The sequence below is a fragment of the Gopherus flavomarginatus genome, chromosome 2 (assembly GCF_025201925.1).
Source record: "Gopherus flavomarginatus isolate rGopFla2 chromosome 2, rGopFla2.mat.asm, whole genome shotgun sequence".
Lineage (NCBI taxonomy): Eukaryota > Metazoa > Chordata > Testudines > Testudinidae > Gopherus > Gopherus flavomarginatus.
In genome coordinates, this window is record NC_066618.1 from 185,337,746 (window position 1) to 185,354,701 (window position 16,956).

Here is a 16,956-nt window from a genome sequence, read left to right on the forward strand (position 1 = left end):
TATGGTAATGGAGCCCTTGAGTCCTGTGTAATTTTTTCAGGAGGATAGAACTGGGCAACAAGCGGAGGCCAGAGTATCATGGAGAGGTACAGTACCAGAGGGGTAGCCGTGTTAGTCTGGTTCTGTAAAAAGCAACAAAGAGTCCTGTGACACCTTATAGACTAACAGATATATTGGAGCATAAGCTTTCGTGGGTGAATACCCACTTCCTCAGACCAAGAGAGGAGAGGTAAGTTGCTCTACTTTGGGGAATAAATAGTTGGGAGAGGTTCAGCCTCAGAATAAGTGTAATTGGCACAGTGCATATCAGGGAGTCCGGAAAGGTGGTCAGCACCCAAAGGTATCTGTTTATACAAGGTCCAAATCTATTTGCCGCCTTGCTGTTTAATAAGTGATCTGAGTAAAGGTCATTTGGGACTTGATTTTTTTTTTTTTTTAGGGCAGGAGCATTTTCTTTATTTACATATAGAAAACATTTTCCCGAAGCATCATTTACTTCAGAGGAATGAACCTAGATGAGTGGGTGGCACCAATACCAGGTCTGCCATGTTTCACTGGCCTGTAAGTGATGGAAAACTCGCCCGGGTAGTGGCCAATCATCTTGGGCTTGATTTCCACCTGGTTGAAGGTTTTGCTGTTGTATATGCCGACCATGCTGCCCACCATCTCGAGGAGGATGATCATGTCGTGCAGGTGAGTTTTGACTACCTCTGGCTTCTCCATGGGAGGAGTCTCCTTCTTTGCCTTATGAAGGTGCTTCAGGAGGGAATGCTGCTTATGACGCAGGCCGCAGTTCAGACGCCTGCACTGGCGAGCACTGTACAGCTGCATCAGCTGCTCGTAGGACATATCGAGGAGCTGATCCAGACCGACACCTCTAGGTGAATTTCCTAAAGGTAAGTTTCTTCTGTTCAACTTTCACCTAGGTGGTAGGCACCTTTTGCCAAGAAACTCAAATAGGAGTTGAGGATTTGTCCCTGGAAGACTAATACTAATTAGGAAAACGATCCCCTCAAGGCCTCATGGTGAAAGAGTGAGTGGCGGATCTTCAGGAGTTCCCTAAATTAGCACTCCGCCATTTCCAAAGGACAGCAGGCATCCCTAGTGGGCTTTCTTCTATTAAACAAGTGAATCTCTTGGTCACCTTCATTACTGTTTGCAGAGCGCTTTGAGATCCCGAAGATTCGCGTCTTTAGAGAAGCTCAGCGGATGATCAGTGTTGTTTTAATTGTGCTTTTGAGGGCAAACATTGCCTTTTGAAGTGGGGGAAGAAACACCAACAAACCCCACCGCATTTCCCCCGCCCCTCCCCTTTCTTCCTGTAACTGGGCAGAAGCCGTGTAAAGGGTTAAAAGTGGCTTGGCCCGGCTCTGTGGTGCGTATGCAATAATCTGTGTGGCTCTCTTGGCCGCCTGCCAAAGTGTTGCCGTGCCGCCTCCTCCTCCTCTCCTCCCTTCCCCCGTCCCTTTTGCATGAAGTAGGATCCTTGAGCTGTTGCAGAGGCAGCCAACTGCTCCATATTTGGCTTCTATTACACATTTACATACTGGAGAGAGAGGAGCGGGGGAGAGAGAGCGCTGTACCGCAGACATCATTTCTACTACAGTGGTGGAGACATCCAGGACCTGTGTCACTGCAGGGGGAAAGAGAGAGAGAGAAAAAAGACAACCAACATAACCCCCCCGCCCCAAGCCCTGTGATCAGCTAGCAAGACAGTGTGTGTGAGTCTCTCTCTCTGCCCCCACCTCCCTTGACACTTGGCAGTAAGTGGCTTTTTATTCCTTCGCTGCTTTTTGCTTCCCCGGCTTCTGTTTTCCTTTCGATTGAAAACCTCCAGCGCTTTCCAGCTGGAGAAACACCGTGGGGGACTGGACGAGCCACCCCACAGCCTTCCTGCAGCCCAGCCCGGGAGCCCAGCCCTGGGAAGGCTGGAGGCCAGAAAATGGCTTTGCGATCCTGGGGGGAGCTGGAGGGACATTGGGGGGTGGCTGGAATTCGTTGCACTCTGTGCATGCAAGAAATGTCTTCCGGGGGAGAAGGAGGCAGGGGAAAGGAGGGGGTACAGGCAAGGAGACAGCCGTAGCCCCTGTGTCTGGGTTGCTTTCACTCCCTTGCCCCCCCTCCCTCGCAACTGGGAGGAGAGAGGACGCGCGTGTGTGTGTGTGTGTGTGTGCGCGCGCTGGGGAGGGGTGGCGTTTTCACACTCGCTCTGCTGCTGCCGGGCTCTGCCTGTGGCTGCCCCTGGTGCATTAGCTGGCGCGGAGGCAAGTGAGAGCGGCTGGAGTTTTGCACGACAGCGGGTTTGTGCGGGCTGCGGCGGGGAGGGCTTTGCCGCCGGCAGGGCCAGCCAGTGCTGGGCTGTGTAGTACGGGCTGGGTCAGAGTGGCTGCCGGAGGGGTGAATGAAGCGAGGAGGAGGCGGCGCTGGGACGGGGAATGCGCTCAGCCCCGGACCCACTACGCTGCGCTCACGGCCCAGGCCGGCTGGAGACACCAGCTGGCGCTTCCAGCAGTGAGTGAGGAGGGCTAGTGCCGAGGGTAAGGGAGGCCTGGGTGTCCCGTTTCCCCCCTTCACACTGTCTGCAGAGCCTCTCCTGCTTTCACCCTCCTCCAGTCCCTGCCAGGGAGAGAGAGCTGGGGCTGGCTAAAAGCAAAGAAACCATTTAGCTTCTTCAGGGGGGATTAGCAACAGCCTCTGGTGCTAAAGAATTGATGTAAATATCCTTGGATATAGCAATATTTTTTCCTCTACATTTCTGATTGTGACTGGGGCTGCTGTATTCTCTTTAATTTATGCTGCAGGTAGGCATTGCTCTCTTGACTCTGAGCTCCCCTTTTTTGGGTTGGTTTTTAAATAAAACACAGTAACAGAATAATCATTTATTTAGGACGTACAAACCAATCAGGGAATATAATAATTTCTAAGACTATTAGAGATTAACCTAAAATTTGTTAGAAAACATTGACTCCAGTAGTAGTAGTGATGATGATGATAATAAAAAGACGGGATTGGGAACTGTTTCCATGCCATTGAAGGTGGGGGAAATTACTGAAGAGTAATAATAGAAAGAAAACAAGTCCGAAGCCGGTTATATAATGTACTATGTGGATAAGAAGAACGCCAAGCTATTTTTATTTTGTTTACCGTGTGCTGTGCAATAGGGACTCCAAACTGCATCTTTCCCTTGTGATCCTGGACTCCGGATACAATTAGCAAAAATTGTAAGCATTCCTTATTATGTCCCAGAAATTAACATAATGATGTAAACAGTTGTTTCTTACAAATATTCTTTATGTACAAATAAGGAATTGTGAATGTGGGTTACCTTAGTTTTTGAAACATTTTATGTTTCATATGATAAAGAAATGCATATTTCATAATGCAAGTTGTATTTAATATTTAATGATCATTGTTATATATGTTATGCAGTATTGGTTAGTTACATGTCAGATGTGTTCAGGCATAGCCAGTTACTTTGCTGACATGTTAGAGAAGTCAAGGTCTTTTCATTTTAGCTTCTGATGTAACCTTCAGTTAAGGGAAAATTCAGATTTCATATTAATGTAGCTCTGTTTGTTTGGGTGGTGAAGACAGTTCAGTTTTATAGCTCTGTGGAGCAAGGGTTATGAATGAGGGAGAGATAATTGAGAGTGACAGAAAAAAATACCCCACTATAGTTATTTTTGAGATGCTGCAAGGTACCTTTTAACAGTAAGTTATGATTTTATAGTATTGCCCTCCAATTTGTTCATGAAAATGGCCCAATATTTTTCAGGCAGCAATTCTTTTAAATGGATGGCTTTAATCTCATCATCGTTTATAGAAGGCAAAGGTTCATAGGTTCTCTTCAACTCTGTCTGTCTGTCTCTCATCATGTAGATACATGTCAGTGCTATAGGTTTTCAGTGCACTTACTCTAGCCCTGATCAGTCATGTAATTAGATCAGGCTGCCATGGTAACAGACAGTATTCATCGTCCATTCAGGTGTGTTTGTCTTGTGACTGGGCTACCTCAAGTGGCGTATGTACAGTATTTATGTTGGACAGACTGTGCAGCTCACTTCTATGTCTTCTTGGAGAATATTTAAGCATATTATGACATTTCCTAACCACTGAACTTTTATGAAAGATACTTCTGAGCTGTTACAGCCCTGGACTGTCAGATTTTACATGTGTGCAGAGTATGCAAATATATTTAGTTAGCTAATGAAATCGTTCTACCAGTTCCACCCGTGTTTATTGTTAATGAATCAACAAATGTTTTGTTAATTTTTAAAAGTCTTTCCCAAGCATATCTGAAAGCTTCTTTTGCAATCTGGTGCTTTTGATTTGTTGGGTGTTTAACCATTTGAAGGCTGAAATCATATGTATGAAATTGTAAAAATGTCACTATTAAAAGAGTTAATATTGTAGGCCCCAAACCTGCCATAATATACGTGTTGCTAAACTTTACATGCTCTGATTAATATAATTTAAGTCACTGATAATTCACATTATCATTATTACTTAACGGATAGTGAATTAAGTTAACCATGTCCATAATTCTTAGTAGGCTCAGAGCCTCGGATATGTTTTATTTGGTAATTGAATTTACATTTTCACCTTGCAAAAATGTAGGGTGTACATATACTGTAATAAAACCAACTAAAAACCCAAGGCTATTTTATCTGTAACAGACTCAATACTGGTTAGTTTGTTTCTGATAACAGTAAGCTCTTTCACATTTGTTTTCATACTACTTTAGAAGATATTTTTTTCATCATCGCATACAGTTGAAGGCCTTTTGCTTCAACGTTTATAATACATTTTTCTCCAGTGTAAAAAGTGCACTTTAAGAATATGAAGAGCTTCAGGTTGTTTACTGCAATTTCAGAATACATTTAACTGAGGAATATTTTTGTCTTTAATGTCCATGTTTGAACACTACACTGTTACATTAGTCTCTTAAGAAATAATATATATATTTTTAAAAAATGGGCCAAATGTGTCTCTCTTTTGTACTGGTGTAAATCTGGAGTGATTCCAGTGGCACACATTCAAAGTACTGGAGCTCAGAATCTGTCCTGTTGTGTGTAACCATGAAGTCTTTATTACACCTTTTTTAGGCAAAACTGCTATTGACTGGAGTAGGAGTTTTGTCTGAGTGAGGACTTCAGAACGGTGCTGGAGGAGCTGAATTCACCACTTGCATAAGTGGCTAACATCTCCATTCATGTTTCTCCCAGTTACATCAGTGGTGAATTTAGACCTCTGGCTTTAATGGCTTGATTCTGAGCAGTGACGCGTACGCACAATTCCCAAGGTTCAGTACTCCGCACCTCTCAGGATCAGGCCCTTAACTGCTGAAGCTTAATAGTATCAAAAAAATATTATAATAAAACAGGCATTTTAATAGCTCTCGTGTTGAAGTACGAGCCTGGAGAAGGTAACAAGAGGAGTAATGCCTGTCTGTGGGTCAAATCTTGCACTACCTGCCAGCTCACAATCCCAGCTGCAGTGTAACTGAGCCTGCAGGTTTCTGTCTGTCTGCCAAGCAGAGGAATTTCTTCTCATGGGGAAGTTCATGAACAGTTTCTCACTCTAAGTGCAACTCTTTAATGCACTGGCAGATTCGGGCTTTTCTTTTTTTTTTCTTTTTTCTTTTTTGTGTGTGTGTAAAATAAGGGTGTTGTATCATCATCTTTGTACAACATTCATCAGTCATTTTGGTTTTGGGCTAGGTATTGTGGGGATTAGGAAAATGGGACTGGAGAAAATCAAATAACCATACAAACTGACTCCTGCCGTTTGTACGATCCTTTGTACTGCATCATGCTTCTTATACAAATTGCTTATAATGTGGCTCACAGCATTGCAGAGGAAGTATTTTTAAAAATGCGTTATATGAACTTGTGAAAAACAATTTTCCCCCTGGATTTCAGTGTAAAAAAGCTTGACAAAAATGGTGTGATTTTTAAAGGATCTTTTAAAACAAGCCTGAATTTCCTTTGCCTCCAAGAAAAAAAGCAGTTTTTGTAATCTATCCGATAACCTTGTTTCATCTTGATTTTTTTTAAAAATAGACCTTTAAATGCAGCCAATTGAAAAGCATCTAATTACTTGAAATACGAAAATAGTTTATATTAGTAATATATCTAGAGAATCAAAACTCAGGACCTGATCCTCCTCCCACTGAAATTCAATGGCAAAACTCTCATTAACTTCAAAGGGAGCAGGAGTAACCCACTATGTTTGTATTGCTATTCATATAGTATAATTCTTTTGCTGTGGTCTGCGAATAGGTGTAGTAACAAGGTATATTTTGGTTTAAAAAATGTATATAAAAATGGCATATGTGGTTTGAAATGTACCCAGGTTTCAGCTGTAGTTCAGAATATGAGACAGCCCACTATGAGGTTGTTAGCGGATCATACAGGTTTTTGAGTGATTAACTATTGTGGAAAATTTTTCAGGTAGAGTTCATGCAACTTAATCAGTTCAGAGAACAACTTCAGCTGGAGTTCTCTGCTGAGACTGCTATAACCAGGTCTACTTTAACAAATCAAAATGTAATGAGCATGACAAACAGAAGTACAGCAGGCTTAGTATAGGAAAGCATGTCAGACCCAAGAAATGGTGTGCTCTATGCCAGTGAATTTTGCATCTAAGAAATTTAATACACTAAGCTTTTAAAACTGAAAATATTGACTTGGTCATTTAATTTTACCTTATGCAGAACTTTGAGTGAGACAAATTAGTATATTTATCTTTGGACAGGGAGAACAAACACACACAAAATGTTTTTGGGCTCTGGCATGTAACAGATGTTCAAAAGTCATACATTTTAAAAAATGTGGGGAAAAAGTTTAAGGTGATAACATTTTGATTTAGCTGAGATTTATTTTGTATACTTTTTTTTTTTTTTAAATTTTAACAACTCTGCAGGCAAAGGTGTATTTGGAAGTTACAGAAACTAGACAAGTAAGTCTGGTTTCTTCTTGAGCTTAGTGTATTTGTTATTCAGCTATTACTTTACTATATTTTCTCCTACAACTATATTGTGTGATAGTTTTGTATTCTACTATGAATAGCTATGTGCATGAATGTGTTATTGGCCCCAATCCAGAAAAACACTTTAGCACATGCTTAAATCCTGCAAGTGCTTTGCTGAATAAGGATGGATTTAAGTACTGGCATAAAGTTAAACGTGTGTGCAAGTCCTTGGATGAACAGGGGCCATAAGTATGCTCTCAAACTCAAACACAAAACTGCCACACGACAGAGGAATAGTAGTCCTGCTAAAGAGTGACAAAAAATATTTGGTGAGGTTCCAAGTGAAAAAGCAAAACATATTTTGTTTGATATGTGATGTCAGCAGAATTGTGATGCTGGCTCCCTGTAATTTTTAATGATTAAAAATATAGAATTAGAAAAATATTTCTGTCATAGTGTACTTTCTGTTTATATTATCTGGGAATTTCCAGTAAAATGCATTAATTCCAGCATGCCAGGATTAAGACGATAGAACTGGGGAAATGCCACAAAATCTAATACTTTTTTGTCTAGGTCCCCTTAATATGGTCTGCTTTTTGGATGATGCCTCTCAAAGAAATTGTGTTCTGCTGCCAGTGAAGACTGTCATCACAACTGACTTATGTTTTCTGTTTTCACCAATATCACATTTTGGAAAGCACATAGAGAGACACAATAAATGGGCTGTGCTCTCTGCCACATGTCAGTTCCTCAGAACCATATGCTCCTTAGTCCCAGCCTGCAGTAGACAGTGCACATCTGTGTCATAGCTGCTGGCAGGAAGAGTGGCCATGTATGAACACACGCAAGAATGGGTACACATGTGAGTGCACATCCTTAGTAATTTCAGCTACATTGTGCATGAATGACTTGTCTTTTTGGACACCCATGAAATGTGGATATTTTTTGTGTTTCATGAAGATGTACTAGTGAGCCATTGAAGATAATAAATGTCCCTGATAGGCTCAAGCTGTGTAAGACATAAACAGCACACTTACCAATGGGCTTTTTGAGTACAGGCTTGTTGTTCTGAGTCCTGGTTTTCACTCTAGTTGTGTCACTTGTTGGAAGTGAATTTCCATCCTTCTGTAACTCAAACTCAGACACAACTCTGTAATCTTTTGATGTTATTGACCCTGAGTATTATGAATGATTCTGCTCCAGATAGAACCCCTCACAATCTTCACAGGAATATTTTGGCACTTGTATGGCCACTGCTAAGTTGGTTGGTTTTTAACTGATTTTTTTTTTCATTTTGGTTTTCATCTCCTCAACTTCTAGATCAACAGTCACATTGCTGGTGAAGCCAAATGAGGAAGCAGTTTAAGCTGTGAATTTCTTCTTCACCCCCATAGAACAGTGACAACCATCATTTTTGTCTTCACATAGAGAGATGCTTTGAGAACAAGGTGAGGATTTAATGCTTTTTATTTCTCTCATGAGTGTACACTGCCCTTCCTTTTGACAAACCTGGACACCTTAAAATGTTTTTATAATTCATTTTACAGAAAATTATTCTACCTCAACATGACCAGGAATGGGGGTGCTTTATAAATAAATAACAACTATTATGGTGTTACCCAAGTCAGCAAATAATATTACCTGTATCTCAAATCTCAGCCTTGTAGGATGCTGCGTTGCAGATCAGTGGTTCTTATCTCACCTTAGGTCAAAATGTATTTCGTTACTAAAAGATTATGAGATGTATAAAAAGCTTTCATCCTTTGAGCTTTGTCATAAACTGCCATGCATAAAATAATGGAAATCTATCATGTACTTTTATTGGCAATTTTTGTTTTGCTGTTGTGGGTTGTGTTGCTTGCAGACTCTTTGCCTTTTTCAACTTCCTGATTTCCTCCTGTGTAGAAAGCATGTAGATTCTCCATTAAAACCAGGGCTGGATTTAGGGGCAGGTGATTGTCTGGGGTGCAGGGCTTTGGGGTGCTCGGCTCGGCGTGGTAGAAAGTATTCAAAAGTTTAACAAATGATGGAGGGAAAGAAGGTGGTGTGCCAAAGACACTGCTTGTCTAGGGTGCATTTGGTCTAGGGCTGGCCCTGCTTAAAACCATGGATAACTAGTCACTAGTGACATACCCAAGTCTTTCTTTTACTCTGGTTTAAGCAGTGTTGTCAGCTCTCATGATTTTATTGCAAGTCTTGTGATCCTTGGTGATTTGCTTATATCCCCAGGTTCTGCAGTGATGTGATTACAGGACAATCTCAGCTTTTTGTTCTTTTCTCTCCTTTCTCCCCCCCCCCCCCAAACCCCCAACTTTAAAAGTAAGTTTATACCTCATATGTTTGTGGAGAAGAGCTTGAAAATGTGTTGAGCCTTTAGGGGTCAATTAGACTGCAAATAAATAGAACCCAAATGTTCTTATTTATTTGAGTCTCATGGTTTTTAAGCCTATCTCATGGCCCTGACTTATGATTTTTAAGAACTTGGGATTGGTTATCCTGCTAATGGTAACAAAAATATAAAGGTTGCAGGAAGAAAATAGGCTGTTCTTTTAAGTAATATGGCAAATTAAGCTGGGGAATTAGATTCAGAAACTGAAAGTACGTTTTTTGTTTTTATTAAAGCCAGAAAACTGAGTTTCTATCATATTCTGTTGATGAAAAGCTGATCAGAAAGTCTCTGTAGTGGAATAATTTTTTAATGTATACAGTATGTCATAGTGAAGTGTGCAGTACATAAATTTACATTTTATTGTGACTTCAGGATGGGGTATTATTCTTTAAAGGGAAGTAGTCTAAGCATGTAGTTGCATGTAAAGACATGCCTCTTATGGTCTACAGTAATCATTTAGAATGGAGGGAGCAGGTTGTAACCACTACATCTCTGGAGGATTATTCTTTTTGAGAATTAGATTGCCAAATAAAGCACCCTAACACATTTTCACCCTTCAGTTTCAGAAAATTTACTTGATAGCAGATGTTGGCTTGGAGATCAAGTGGAACAAATCTTTTTGTCAAGGCATTAACATTTCCACAGAGCTCTTCATTTGTCCAGAATTAGCTCAGGTTTTGTAAAACTGTTTTTGTTTAAAGAAATTATTACACAGAAAAGGCTCCTAATAGCTAGAAGAAGTAATGCTTTATAGCATATTAATCAAATTTAAGTATATTCTGAATGTCCACATTGTATTACCCGTAATGTATTGCTAAGTCACCTTGAATATTCTAGCATCTGATATTTCCTGTAATTTCATTAAAAACAATGTCATAATTATTAAGTAAACATTTTGCATAAAAATAACTTTATGTCCAATACAATTGATTCTTAGCCGTAGGCATAAGACAAATATAATACTGCTTTCTTTGTACACAGAATGCTTAAGGTTGTCTTAATGGACCTTAGACCAAATATGTTTTTGTTGTTAAAATACAGTGGGCTTATTTCTTCTGTCACATCAGTTTTACATTAGTTTAACTCCACTGTCTTCAGCGCTTACTCCTGATTTACTCCAGATCAAAATCAAGCCCAGTGTGTATCAGAGTAAATAATGTAAAAGTTATCTAGATGGACGCTGGCTGGTTACAGACATTATCCTTGTCATTTGATTTAGCAGGGATCCCCAGTGTTGCAACTGATGAAATGTGACACATGGAGTTCTGTTAGGGTGACCAGATGTCCTGATTTTATAGGGACAGTCCTGATTTTTGGGTCTTTTTCTTATATAGGTTCCTATTACCCCCTATCCCATCCTGATTTTTCATGTTTGCTGTCTGGTCACCCTGAGTTCTGTGGTGTGGCCAGTGGCCGCAGACAAGTTGCACAAGTCAAAGATGAGAGCTGAGACCATAGCCCTCTCCTACTCTACTATTTTATCAAGGAGAAGGGTGGCTGCAGTCTGCTCCACTAAATACAAACTAGGTGGCTTATGGTATGTTCTCTTTGTGTCCCTCATATGGACAAAATATTGGGCACCATTGATTTAACACACATAAGATCAAATCCTGAAGTCCATACTTCAGGCTTAATTCTACAAACACAGGCAACTTTACTCACATGAATAATACCGTTTACGGCAGCAAGTAAAGTAGTAAAGTCACTCGTTTAAGAATTTGTAGGATCAAGTCTTTAGTGTGTACTCTTCTTATTAGATAAAACTCGCACTGACTTTAATAATCATTTTGCCTGAGTAAAGACATCAGGATGAGTAAAAAAGTTATTAAAATAGCTTTTTTTAACCCTGTCTTTGATTAATTTTCATTAAAACTAAAAAACATAGGGAGAGTTAGTGTTTGTTCAGAGCATGCATTGCCTCATTTCAGGTAGGCAAATGACTCCATTTCCTTTTAAACAGTTGTGCTAAGAGAATTTTGTTTGAAATACTGGACATTTTAACAGCTAGATTTCCTTTTAATCTTTTCCACTGTTCAATTCATGTGATATGTTAATCATATTGTGACATCTAGTTGACTCTGTAGCAACTGTCCCACTTGTAGCAATCCATTTACTGTACTTTGTGAAGTTTCATTAGCTACGGGTATACATTGCTTAACATGGTATCCCTTTTATGTTAGATGTGTTCAGCTGGTTTTAAATGTGGTGTGTTTCTAACATATGCTGAATATTCATTTACAGCTTGTTTATAGACAGAGGTTTTATGTAAACCATTTTTAGTAAAAGGAGAATGTGATTTGTCTGTATGGGGAAGTTATTAATGCCCCCTGCTGGCAATTTGAGAGTGCAGAGTTGGTGTTTCTTCTACTGGCTGGTTCTGCTTTTTCTTTTTACATGTGAAGGCCATAGTGGTGGGAGGTCTAACAGATGGTGGTGGAGATTTTGACTGAGCTAAGAGTACCAGGAAAATGAAGATGGATTTGAACTAGGTATAATTGGATAGTAATTGGAAATCACATTTAATTTTTTAATTGTTTGTTTTGTATGTAAGTGTGGGAGTAAATTTAATGTACATGAAAATGAAGAACTAACAGTGCAGACTGGCATTTCACAGGGAAGCGCTTTGCAATCTTCTCCACGCAACTCTATACCTCTGCTCTATCATTCCTAGGTCTTTCTTGAACAAAGCCTGCCAGTCTCATGCCAAATTGTCTGAAGGTTTTCTGATGTAGATAAATTGAGTGGAGTTTTGTGATGTGCTTAAGATGGGAACGCTAAAGTCGTGTTCTCTTGTCACATAAGCCAAGATTTGAGCCATGGTTCAGGGTTCCTGCTTCTACTTTAAAAAGATGTTTTTCAATGTCACTTTTTTAATGGAGTATATGAGAGAGAAGTTTTGACCATGACTTTAAGAATTGAAAATGCTCTTTTGAAAAATAAAAAACAGTGTAACATAAATAGCTATGTATCAGAGGGGTAGCCGTGTTAGTCTGGATCTGTAAAAGCAGCAAAGAATCCTGTGGCACCTTATAGACTAACAGACGTTTTGGAGCATGAGCTTTCGTGGGTGAATACCCACTTTTTCAGATGCATGTGGTGGAAATTTCCAGGGGCAGGTATATATATGCTAGCAAGCAAGCTAGAGATAACGAGGTCAGTTCAATCAGGGAGGATGAGGCCCTGTTCTAGCAGTTGAGGTGTGAAAACCAAGAGAGGAGAAACTGGTTCTGTAGTTGGCAAGCCATTCACAGTCTTTGTTCAATCCTGAGCTGATGGTGTCAAATTTGCAGATGAACTGAAGCTCAGCAGTTTCTCTTTGAAGTCTGGTCCTGAAGTTTTTTTGCTGCAGGATGGCCACCTTAAGGTCTGCAATAGTGTGGCCAGGGAGGTTGAAGTGCTCTCCTACAGGTTTTTGTATATTGCCATTCCTAATGTCTGATTTGTGTCCATTTATCCTTTTCCGTAGAGACTGTCTAGTTTGGCCGATGTACATAGCAGAGGGGCATTGCTGGCATATGATGGCGTATATTACATTGGTGGATGTGCAGGTGAATGAACCAGTGATGGTGTGGCTGATCTGGTAGGTCCTGTGATGGTGTCGCTGGTGTAGATATGTGGGCAGAGTTGGCATCGAGGTTTGTTGCATGGATTGGTTCCTGAGCTAGAGTTATTATGGTGCGGTGTGCAGTTACTGGTGAGAATATGTTTCAGGTTGGCAGGTTGTCTGCGGGCAAGGACTGGCCTGCCACCCCACCATCAACCTCAGCCTGGACCAATCTACACGGGAGGTCCACTTTCTTGACACCACGGTGCAAATAAGTGATGGTCACATTAACACCACCCTATATCGAAAACCTACCGACGGCTATGCCTACCTTCATGCCTCCAGCTTCCATCCCGGACACATCACACGATCCATTGTCTACAGCCAAGCACTGAGGTACAACCACATCTGCTCTAACCCCTCAGACAGAGACCAAAAACCTACAAAATCTCCACCAAGCATTCTCAAAACTACAATACCCGCACGAGGAAATAAGGAAACAGATCAACAGAGCCAGACGTGTACCCAGAAGCCTCCTACTGCAAGACAAACCCAAGAAAGAAACCAACAGGACTCCACTGGCCATCACATACAGCCCCCAGCTAAAACCCCTCCAACGCATCATCAAGGATCTACAACCCATCCTGGACAATGATCCCACACTTTCACAGGCCTTGGGTGGCAGGCCAGACCTTGCCCACAGACAACCTGCCAACCTGAAACATATTCTCACCAGTAACTGCACACCGCACCATAATAACTCTAGCTCAGGAACCAATCCATGCAACAAACCTTGATGCCAACTCTGCCCACATATCTACACCAGCGACACCATCACAGGACCTAACCAGATCAGCCACACCATCACTGGTTCATTCACCTGCACATCCACAATGTAATATACGCCATCATATGCCAGTAATGCCCCTCTGCTATGTACATCGGCCAAACTAGACAGTCTCTACGGAAAAGGATAAATGGACACAAATCAGACATTAGGAATGGCAATATACAAAAACCTGTAGGAGAGCACTTCAACCTCCCTGGCCACACTATTGCAGACCTTAAGGTGGCCATCCTGCAGCAAAAAAACTTCAGGACCAGACTTCAAAGAGAAACTGCTGAGCTTCAGTTCATCTGCAAATTTGACACCATCAGCTCAGGATTGAACAAAGACTGTGAATGGCTTGCCAACTACAGAACCAGTTTCTCCTCTCTTGGTTTTCACACCTCAACTGCTAGAACAGGGCCTCATCCTCCCTGATTGAACTGACCTCGTTATCTCTAGCTTGCTTGCTAGCATATATATACCTGCCCCTGGAAATTTCCACCACATGCATCTGAAGAAGTGGGTATTCACCCACGAAAGCTCATGCTCCAAAACGTCTGTTAGTCTATAAGGTGCCACAGGATTCTTTGCTGCTTTCATAAATAGCTATGTATGTACCAGGTTTAAAAGGACATTGTCAACTTATATGTAGCCCCAAATATAAATTTTCAAAGATTTAATAAAACTGATGATGAATAGAAACGCTTCTTTATTTTGAAATTCCACAGAAACATTTTCTTGCACTGGTCTACTTATCCACATTGCAACATTCAGAACCCGAAAGTGAAACTGTCTTCATTGATAGTATTTTTCTAATTTGAAAGATAAGAAAAAAGTAATCGAACAGCATAAATAACAAAGAAACTGCAATTTAAAAAATTCTTTCACTTTTAACAATATAAGGTTTAGTAACTTAAGTAAATAAATGGGTTTGTATACAAAGCAAGGAGCTGATTCTCCACTGTCTCTTATACCTTGTATGTGTATTTACACTTGTGCAAAGTGAGTATGAAAACACTACCATTCTGATTTGATAGTGTTTTTTACCCACTTTGCATTGACGTGAATGACTACACAGGATGCAAGGCAGTGGGAAAACATCTGGCCTATCATTTTTAACTTACTTTAAAGAAATACGTTTATCATCTCAGAGGTGTTAGGCAGAATAAGTTTTAATGTGACATTGAACTTTTTTTTATTTTTAGGACCAAAATGTCAAAAATGTTCTCTGATTTTGCACATCCGCACCACCCGTGTGCACACACTCATCTTTTTATTTGTGCAGGTTGTATAATTGCATGTTATTGGATTTGCACATGCATGCACCTGGAGGGTGTATGTCTTCATGGCAGAGTTAGCTTGGGTGATGGCATCTGGGTATGAGCATACAGGTTAGCCTAGGCTGGCATGAGCAGCCATACCCATGTTACTGTGTCATCACTGATGGTGCAGAAATCCATGTGTGTCGCTAGAGCCCCTAGGAACTTATCCCATGGTTGATTGTGCTGCTCTCTGCTAAGCTGCTTTAAGATTGTTTCCCAGTGAATTGTGGGAGAACTTGTCTGTCCTTCTGGGCACACAGGGAAATCGTGGGAGGGAAATGAAGGACTATCAGCACTTTAATGGTTTAGCCTGCATCCTCACTGCAAAGTGGGTGGGTTACCAGCCTGAGAGAGAGCAGAACCTGAGCTCTAACCCATACTCCCAGCTGTCTCAGGAGAGAAGTTTTTGTGTGTGTGTGGATGGATGGGATGTTAGCTGGGTAAAGCCCCAGGCTAACTCAGTAGTAAAGTTACTCTAAGGCCATGTCTACATCTAAAATTTTGCAGCGCTGGTTGTTACAGCTGTATTAGTACAGCTGTATAGGGCCAGCGCTGCAGAGTGGCCACACTTACAGCAACCAGCGCTGCAAGTGGTGTTAGATGTGGCCACACTGCAGCGCTGTTGGGCGGCTTCAAGGGAGGTTCGGGGAACGCGAGAGCAAACCACGGGGAAGCTGGTCTCCTTTCCCGGTTTGCTCTCTCGTTCCCCGAACCCCCGAGCAAGCAGGTCTCCTTCCCTGCGGTTTGCAGGGTGGTTCGGGGAACGCGAGAGCAAACCGCGGCGAAGCTGGTCTCCTTCCCCGGTTTGCTCTCGCGTTCGCCGAACCACCCAGCAAACCGCAGGGAAGGAGACCTGCTTGCTCGGGGGTTCGGGGAACGCGAGAGCAAACCGGGAAAGGAGACCAGCTTCGCCGCGGTTTGCTCGCGCGTTCCCGGAACCACCCAGCAAACCTCAGGGAAGGAGACCTGCTTGTTCGGGGAACGCAAGAGCAAACCGGGGAAGGAGACCAGCTTCGCCGCGGTTTGCTCTCGCGTTCCCGGAACCCCCCTGCAAACCGCAGGGAAGGAGACCTGCTTGCTCGGGGTTCGGGGAACGCGAGAGCAAACCGGGGAAGGAGACCAGCTTCGCCGCGGTTTGCTCTCGCGTTCCCGGAACCCCCCTGCAAACCACAGGGAAGGAGACCTGCTTGCTCGGGGTTCGGGGAACGCGAGAGCAAACCGGGGAAGGAGACCAGCTTGATTACCAGAGGCTTCCTCAGGTATGCTGGGATACCTGCTTATTCCACGGAGGTCAAGAAAAGCGCTGGTAAGTGTCTATACTTGATTACCAGCGCTGGATCACCAGCGCTGGATCCTCTACACCCGAGACAAAACGGGAGTACGGCCAGCGCTGCAAACAGGGAGTTGCAGCGCTGGTGGTGCCCTGCAGATGTGTACACCTCCTAAGTTGCAGCGCTGTAACTCCCTCACCAGCGCTGCAACTTTCTGATGTAGACAAGCCCTAAGACAATGTTTCCCAAATAATAGGTGCTGGGAAGTGGGAAAGGCCTAGGTGGGTGCAGTGTAGAGGCTATGTTATTTAGGGTGGAGTGGGTCTGGCCAGTCACCTGTTTTGGAGTCAAGAATGATTTTTTCCCATTGGACCATATTGGCAGAGTTTTTTTGCCATCATCAGAGCATCATGGAGGCACAATTGGGTTGTAAGTGATAGAACTCGAAAGTTTAATACTGGAAAAGGTAACACTGTCTAGCTCAGTGGTTTTCAAATTGCGGGTCACGGCCCAGTACTGGGTCGTGGAATGGAAGGCACTGGGTCGTGGTGGCTCTGGTCAGCACCACCGACTGGGTCGTTAAAAGTCTTGCCAGCGGTGCTGACCAACTAAGGCAGGCTAGTTGCTAC

General features: G+C 42.2%; 2 protein-coding genes across 8 annotated transcripts in view; one reads left to right on the forward strand and one right to left on the reverse strand.

Annotated features, from left to right (window-relative positions):
• Positions 1–406: 406 nt before the first annotated feature.
• On the reverse strand, positions 407–899 carry LOC127045533 (40S ribosomal protein S15-like). The gene has a single exon (XM_050941678.1). It carries the CDS (start codon positions 847–849, stop codon positions 493–495), a length of 357 nt encoding a protein of 118 aa, XP_050797635.1. The 5' UTR covers positions 850–899; the 3' UTR covers positions 407–492.
• Positions 900–1,665: 766 nt separating this feature from the next.
• The window catches only part of ATXN1 (ataxin 1), a 274,987-nt gene continuing 259,696 nt past the window's right edge, over positions 1,666–16,956 (forward strand). Inside the window, exons 1-4 of one of the 7 annotated variants that reach the window (XR_007772751.1) lie at positions 2,201–2,300; positions 3,162–3,221; positions 8,293–8,420; positions 9,202–9,281. The gene's annotated coding sequence lies outside the window, so the exon portion shown is untranslated. Of the gene's footprint in view, positions 1,764–2,196; positions 2,301–2,518; positions 2,538–2,714; positions 2,802–3,161; positions 3,222–8,292; positions 8,421–9,201; positions 9,292–9,921; positions 11,851–16,956 lie in introns of those variants that run through there. The other 6 variants (XM_050941582.1, XR_007772752.1, XM_050941581.1 and 3 more) reach the window with 6 other exon arrangements.